This window comes from Seriola lalandi, unplaced genomic scaffold (assembly GCF_002814215.2).
Source record: "Seriola lalandi dorsalis isolate HSWRI2012SDOR001 ecotype SW California unplaced genomic scaffold, Sedor1 jcf7180002054977, whole genome shotgun sequence".
Classification (NCBI taxonomy): Eukaryota; Metazoa; Chordata; class Actinopteri; order Carangiformes; family Carangidae; genus Seriola; species Seriola lalandi.
Window position 1 is genome coordinate 144433 of NW_019525527.1, and position 7500 is coordinate 151932.

The 7500-nt window shown below is 43.9% G+C and overlaps 1 protein-coding gene across 3 annotated transcripts in view; it reads left to right on the top strand.

The window, feature by feature from the left end:
* The first annotated feature begins 588 nt into the window (after nucleotides 1–588).
* LOC111646889 (uncharacterized) overlaps nucleotides 589–7500 on the top strand; it is an 8193-nt gene continuing 1281 nt past the window's right edge. The window contains exons 1-13 of one of the 3 annotated variants that reach the window (XM_087171157.1): nucleotides 589–645; nucleotides 1926–2256; nucleotides 2355–2978; nucleotides 3072–3848; nucleotides 4079–4122; nucleotides 4348–4450; nucleotides 4651–5005; nucleotides 5382–5436; nucleotides 5528–5667; nucleotides 5759–5862; nucleotides 6002–6056; nucleotides 6154–6239; nucleotides 6329–6442. In XM_087171157.1, coding sequence (XP_087027283.1) covers nucleotides 2107–2256; nucleotides 2355–2978; nucleotides 3072–3848; nucleotides 4079–4122; nucleotides 4348–4450; nucleotides 4651–5005; nucleotides 5382–5436; nucleotides 5528–5667; nucleotides 5759–5862; nucleotides 6002–6056; nucleotides 6154–6239; nucleotides 6329–6442 — 2607 coding nt within the window. In that variant the 5' untranslated portion in view covers nucleotides 589–645; nucleotides 1926–2106. The remainder of the gene's footprint in view (nucleotides 646–1925; nucleotides 2257–2354; nucleotides 2979–3071; nucleotides 3849–4078; nucleotides 4123–4347; nucleotides 4451–4650; nucleotides 5006–5381; nucleotides 5437–5527; nucleotides 5668–5758; nucleotides 5863–6001; nucleotides 6057–6153; nucleotides 6240–6328; nucleotides 6443–7500) is intronic. The other 2 variants (XM_087171158.1, XM_087171159.1) reach the window with 2 other exon arrangements.

The following is a 7500-nucleotide window of genomic DNA, read 5'->3' on the forward strand; positions in this document are numbered from 1 at the left end:
TTTACGATTGAGCAGCAATAAGTTAATTATTAACTGAATTTGTTTGGGTAGAAAACTTTCAGTTTTTTTTTTTTACTATCATAAAATTATAAAAACATGTATCAAAACACTAAATAAATGTGACTGGTCTTTAATGAACATTAAAGGAGCACTTTAGTCAAGCTTTATTAATCTCTAATTTTACAGATCTCAATATTGATTCCTAATTGTAATTTCTGAATTTATAAATTTTCAGTCTATGAACTTTTAAAAAAAATAGTTTTATGGAATTTTTATTTGATTATGTGACTATAAAAACACTGATTTTGACTGGTATGATCAACATTATAATGGAATACTACAATAAAACTTAATTTATTTACTTGGTTGTTTTTTTTTAATTTATTTACCAATTTTTAGATGTTAATTGTGTTACATCTTCAGCTTGTTTGTTTGAGCTCTTCTCTCTCTTCGGCCTCTAAACTCGTCATCATGAGGAAGAAGTAGAGACGACCAGAGAGAGGAAGAACATGTGACCACATCCTGACAAAACACACGCAGACACACATCAACACCCACACACACACACACACACACACACACACACAGAGTCAGAGTCAGAGTCAGTGTCAGTGTCAGTGTCAGTCGCAGTCGGTGATGATTCAGGTGAGAAGTTATTTTATTTAGATTGAATTTCAAACTAAATGTTGATGTTAGATCACTGTTGTTACTCTGGTTGCTTTTATTATTTACTGTCTTTTAACTTTTATTTACCATATACAATACTATGAATTCATAATCTTTATCTAATCTATTATTTATTATACTTATTTAAACAATGATGATGTTACAGACATGTTAAAGAGGAAATAAATGTGACCACTGTTTTATATGAGATTTAAAACAGGAATTTTTTCACCTTTAAAAATCGGCAAAAGCCGGGGCAGTTTTCACCTGCTAGTTAAATATTTCTTAACGACAGAATAGAGCACAAACAAATACAGAGAACATTTAATCAATTTGTGTTCATTTTCATGTGAAATCCAATTCTAAAGTTTGAAGGTGTCCCTTTAAGAGAAGTACAGCTTTAATCGTCTCTGGGCGTGAATTCTAAGAAGTGTCCCGTTATCACACATTCACACTTAGTCATACAGACACATACAGCTGCTGTGTGGTCTACATGTAGTCAGTCATAAGCCGGAGACCATCTTGTGATGGACTCATAGCGGCCGCGACCGCCATCAACATGCTGACGCTCATACCCACGAGTACTATGTCATTACAGTACTCGGTAGTCTCGGGTCGGACCACATCCATCTGTGAACTTTACCTTCATTTTGATCTAAACTACAGACCTGAAGATGTTTGTGAATGCATCTCGCAGGTTGTGACGCTATCACAGTGACAAATTCCTGTCCACAGACAGAGAGACATATAAACACCTGCCGAAGGGCTCAAGACCGCCTCTGTGGTAGTTGCCGCTACACCAGGTGAAAATAACATCCATCCAGCTGGTAAACTTTAGTATGTTCATTTCAAAGAAAAAAAGAGAGTAAAACTCAAACAGACCCTGGAAACTGAGGAAAGATTTTCTAGGTTGAAAATCTCCTGTCCGTTAGACTTAGAGAATTTGGATTTACAGACAGGACTGACTGAAGTCCTGTTGGAGACAGGCTCAGGTCGGATGATCAGAAGTCACATTCAGCTCTGTGCTGTAACACTGAAGCACATTTATTTCACACTTATTTCAGCACCTACATCTTTACGCTTGATTTACAAGGACGTCCATTCTGGCCAAGAAAGAAAAAATTTCTAAAAGTGAAATGTTAGGAATGACTCAAATAAAAGTAAAAAAATATATAATATTTTAAGTTAAACTTTCTCAAAATCAAAACTTGTTTTAAAATGTCTAAAAGTTTGTGGTGTCTCTGTGTGCTGTCCTGCAGATCATCAGATTCACATGAAGACACCATCCAGATAACAAACAACCTGCTGCACACACACACACACACACACACACACACACACACACACACACACACACACACACACACACACACGCACACACAATCATGCACATGACCACACTCGCACTCGGTGTTTACAGGTGTGTTTGTGCGTGACAACATGTCTGACTTGTGGGCATTTTCCTCGTCCTCTCCTCCTCCCGTCATCCATCACTCCATTCTGTCCCAGTCACCTCCTTTCATCTCCTCACCTCCTCCCCTCTCCTCCCCCTCATCGTTCAGGAACCATGGAAACCCTCCTCATGCAAAGGTTCTTACTTATTTATTTACTTAGTCAGACACAGACCTGATCTTTCTAAAGAGATGCTTATTTACTTGTTTGCTTTTTTTGCACTTCCTCATCCTCAGGTAACCTCCCCTCATCACCTCCCCCATCCTCAGGTAACCTCCCCTCATCATCTCCCCCATCCTCAGGTAACCTCCCCTCATCATCTCCCCCATCCTCAGGTAACATCCCCTCATCATCTCCCCCATCCTCAGGTAACATCCCCTCATCATCTCCCCCATCCTCAGGTAACCTCCCCTCATCATCTCCCCCATCCTCAGGTAACCTCCCCTCATCACCTCCCCCATCCTCAGGTAACATCCCCTCATCATCTCCCCCATCCTCAGGTAACCTCCCCTCACCTTGTACCCCAGCATCATGTTACCTCCCCTCACCTCAGTTATCCCCAGATAACCTCCCCTCACCACCTCCCCCATTCCCAAGTTACCTCCCCTCACTTCGTACCCCAGTCCCAGGCAACCCCCTCTTACCCCCTTCATCAGGCCCATGTAACCACGTCTCACCACGTCCCTTATTCCCAGGTAACCTCCCCTCACTTTGTATCCCAGCCCCAGATAACCTCCCCTCACATCCACCCCCCACCGCAGCACCACCTCTCCTGCCAAAACCTCGACCCAGGTTTAGATAATCCAAACTGGAACAAATCTGCCTCCGAAGTTCTCAACAGCTTCAGTTACTCCTGCCAGGTAAGATGTCCTATATCCTGCTCCATCAAAAACCAGAACTGCCACTGATTCTGATCACGGCATTATAATCCTTCTATCTCTGATCTGAAACAGAACCAGGCCACAGCACACCTAGATCTCCAGAACCAGACCCAGAACCAGAACCAGTTCTGCACTGGTGTGACTCACCACGGGCACGAATTGGGACACACACACAGACTGCCTTATAATACTCACCCACACCTTGCCAGTGGCGTGTATGGACAGGGTGACACACCTGGTCCAGGTCAGGACACCTGGGGGCCTCTGGAGCCCACTCTGTCCCAGATGCAGTGCTCTCCACTGGGGTCTTTGTCTGGAGGAACGGCCCTGGGAAGGTGGAGCTCCATGGATTTCAGCTCATCATCTACTGAAGACTTCTCCAACACCCAGTTTTTCCCTGACAGTTACCATGACAGTATTGCCCCACAGTCCTTTTGTAGTCCCACTACCCCTGGTCCAAGTCCTCATTACCCACACACCCCAACCATCTCCAGCCCTGGTCCTCAAATGCATCCCAGGAACGAGATGTTGGGTTTTCACACACAAACATCCGCACAGCTGAACAGCTGCTGTCTCCAAGAGTCGGACAGCTTCCCTCTGAGCTCTGAACCCAGTCAGCACCACCCACATCAGTCGAGCCGACGCCTCCTACCGAGCCAAACTGAGCCGATCCAGGACCAGACGGGTGTCTTCAACAGCGCCGGTGACTTAGAGACCGGTTTCTCTCCACAGGGAGGAGGCCAGAACGTCAGCAGCGCTGCCCAGTCCCCAAGCCTCCCTGCTGGGCCGATCTGGAGAGAGGAGTGTGGAGGAGGAGGAAGAGGAGATGGTCAACCAGACTGGACCTGGGTGTGTTTGATATACAACAACTAATATCTTAGCAGTTTTAATCCTATAATCATGTTCATTTGAAAATAAGTGAGGAAATAAGTGTGTGGGTAAATAAGTAAATAAATCAGCAAGTAAATAAGTATGTAAATAAAATAAAATAATAATAAAATGTAATAGTATGGAAGTGATTATATTCTTCCACCAGTATTGGCCTCAAATTTATTTAAATCTTCTCTGTTCATTTCCAGATGAAAAGGCCACAACCTGAAAACATGAAGGTTGTAGACTGCAGGTAACCTGGATGAAGTGACGATGACGATGATGATGATGATGATGATGTGTGGTGGTGTTGACATTCACCTCTCAGTGTTTTATATTCTTACCAGTTTTAGCTTTACTTTGGCCTGTTCCGATTTTCTAACTATTTAACTTCCCAGATTAACAAAACTTGTATCTAATGTACTCTATTCCTCTGTGTGTGTGTGTGTGTGTGTGTGTGTGTGTGTGTGTGTTGCAGGCTGCTGTGTACAGTGTGCAAGCGAGACTTTAGGAGTCTGCCAGCGTTGAACGGTCACATGCGCTCCCACAGCGGCTTCAGATCAGCTACATTGGGGAAAAAGGTTTGCAATAGAACAGAAAACATGTATTTGTGGATTTGTGACTTACATTTATTCCCAGAGACTAAACGGAGAAACAACATGTCAACAAACTAAGTCTCAACCCTCAAATCTTATGGTTTACCTTCATGAGACCAGCTAGTCCACAGGTGAAAGACGAGTCCCCAGACTGACGGCATATTACTTCTATTCCCTTTCTGCAGGGCGAGGACTCCTCTCCACCCGCCCAACCCTCAGTCTCCATGGTGATGCCGGTCTCCGTGCCCATCCAGTCCAGAGGTGCGTCTAAGGCGTGTAGGAGCGCACAGAGGAGATGCAATCCCCTCTCTCCGGCCACCGGAGGCGCCGTGCTCTACCGCAGCCTGATGCACCTGGACGCAGCGGCTGCTGGTGGCAGAGAAGCAGTTACCGGTGGTGATGGAGTGGTTGATGGTGGCAGAGGTCACTACACCCCTCCGCCCATGCTGTGCCCCCTCAGGGTGGGGGCGGGGCTGTACTGCTCCCTCACCACCAGGAGGCAGCAGAGAGTGCGAACTGTACAGCTTCACGACACACACAGTGAGTCGAAACATCATTTACACATTCACAGGTTCAGTCAGCGACACCTAGAGGCTGCACGGCTCATTACAAACACTAATGATTCTCAGTCTGACCAGTGATGGAGCTAAATTCATTCACTTTGTCCAGAAGGTGGCGCTAGATAAGATCGTATACGTCAGCCAGTTGTTAACAAAAATGATCAGTACACCAACGACAAATGTCACTGAGGACATTTGGAGACAGAGAAAATTTACACCTAAAATTATCGATAATTATTCCAGTTAAACAATTTAGCTTTCATACTTAATGTTTTGGATTTCCTGTAAAAACAAAAACATAGGGAGAGAAAACAGAATAATACGAGACGTTAAAGTTTTATATCTCTGATTGGCAGATGGACTCAGTGACCTTGTTGCCATGGATACACTAACAACAGGAGTCAATAAGCCGTACGTGAAATATACCTCTTAACAAATCCTACAAATTTTTGCAGTGACGTCACAATGTGATCACCTGATAACCTTGAGCTGTCAATCACAGGCGGATCAATGTAGGGCGGGGCTTCCAGGCTGAAATCCCGTCCCTACACAACCATAAACGCGCCCACTCCAACTCCCAGGATGCACTGCTGGTGTGGACGCCATGGGACGAGCTGGAGAAACCTGTGAATCAACAGAGAGGTAGACGCACACACAGAAGTCCTGTTCGTTATCGTTACAATAATCATGATTACCGCTCGGTTATTATTTGATTGACACATTGTTTGTCCAGTCGAGGCTCTGTTGATGATGGTTCGATCCAGTGTGGTGCCAGGGGGCGGGGCCAGCCCAGAGCACGCCCTCCACGCCCTATCAGAGTGCAGAGGAGACTTCCTGGTAAAATCTCATTGGCTGATTGGTTCTTTGCTCTGAACTGTGACCTGTGGACAGATTTCTGATCATTTAGAACATAATCTCAGACTGCTTTAGTTTTCCAAATCAAACACGACACTGACGTCAGTTTTTGTTTTCTCAGCTGACGCTGGAGAAGCTACTCTCCTCTCCTGAAGCCTCCAACAACAACCACACAGGTCGACATCCACGTATACGTTCGATTAGAACGAGTGTTTCATGATACACAGATTGAAGTTCTTTACAAATGTCCACTGTGTTACACGTCCGTTGTAGGAGTGTGTTGGAGTGCGGCAGAGATGAAGTTGTTGGTTAAATCCCTGCAGCTCCATCACAAAGACTTCAGCAGCGTCCAGAGAGCCGTGAGTTTTATTTTCTGTTAAAACAGCAGCTCTGGTGCATTGAGCCTGATGTGTGATCTGTTACGATGTGTGTGTGTGTGTGTGTTCAGGTTAAGACTAAGTCCCTCTCTCAGTGTGTGGAGTTTTATTATCTGTGGAAGAAGAAGCTGAGTCTGAGTGTGAGGACCCCGGCCGGGCTGACCGTCACTCTGCCCAACACAAATGTAAGAAGTACTTTCAGACTCTTTACACGACTACACTCCACCATCAGTCCAGATCTGTTCAAATCTTCATTCTATATCTGCTATTGAGTCATTAAATTATGTTTTGAGGGTTTGTTTAGGAGAGAAAATAACCATTATGTGGTCAGTTTACCAAAACAATGCCCGCCAAAATTCAGAGCACTGCTTCCTCTTGGTCTACAGAGTTACGACTCCTGAGTTCAAACCTGAGTTGATTTCGTAAAGGAAAACTACAACATGTATTCACTGACGCCCCCGACGAGAACAAGACTAAAACTAAATCAAAAGTTAAATCTGAAAACGAGAACGATGACAAAACGTATCACAGTTTTTTCAACAATTAAAAACTGAACGATAATGTGAGAGAAAAGTTTCTGATCTCTATAGGTAAAAAACTGATACTCATTTAAACACATCATTCATAACAATATAGTAAAACAAAAATAATAACACAAATACTGTAGATGAATCAACACTCTGAGCTGCTCATAACTTCATTATAATGTTTGTATATTGTAAAGTGTAACGTGTTAGTCAGAGTCAAACACAGTGAAGAGTCAGTGAAGTGTCGGTCTGAGTTCCAATAGAGTCGTTGCTTCACTGTTTCAGGTCAGTAACTTCAGTCGGTGTGAACACAAATGAAACTAAAGGCTGAATGAATAAAAACCACTGAAACCAAATTCCTGTTATCTCTTCACACACACACACACACACTGATACACAAAATACACACACCGAAACAGACACAGAACACACACTTCCTGTCAGAGGCGTCACGTTTCTGTACAAACTGTGACTTGACATTTCAGCAGATAGCTGATTGTGTGTGTGTGTGTGTGTGTGTGTGTGTGTGTGTGTGTGTGTGTGTGGTCAGACCTCGATGAGTTAACTTAAATTTTCCATCAGTGTCGTTCAGACTTATTTGGTCGACTCCGTGGTGCTTTATCGGCTTCATTATGTGCGTCATTTAGATTTCCATCAGTCTGATCCACTTTGACTTCCTGTCACTTGGTTTCAGTTTAGTTTTGATTCCGTCAGAT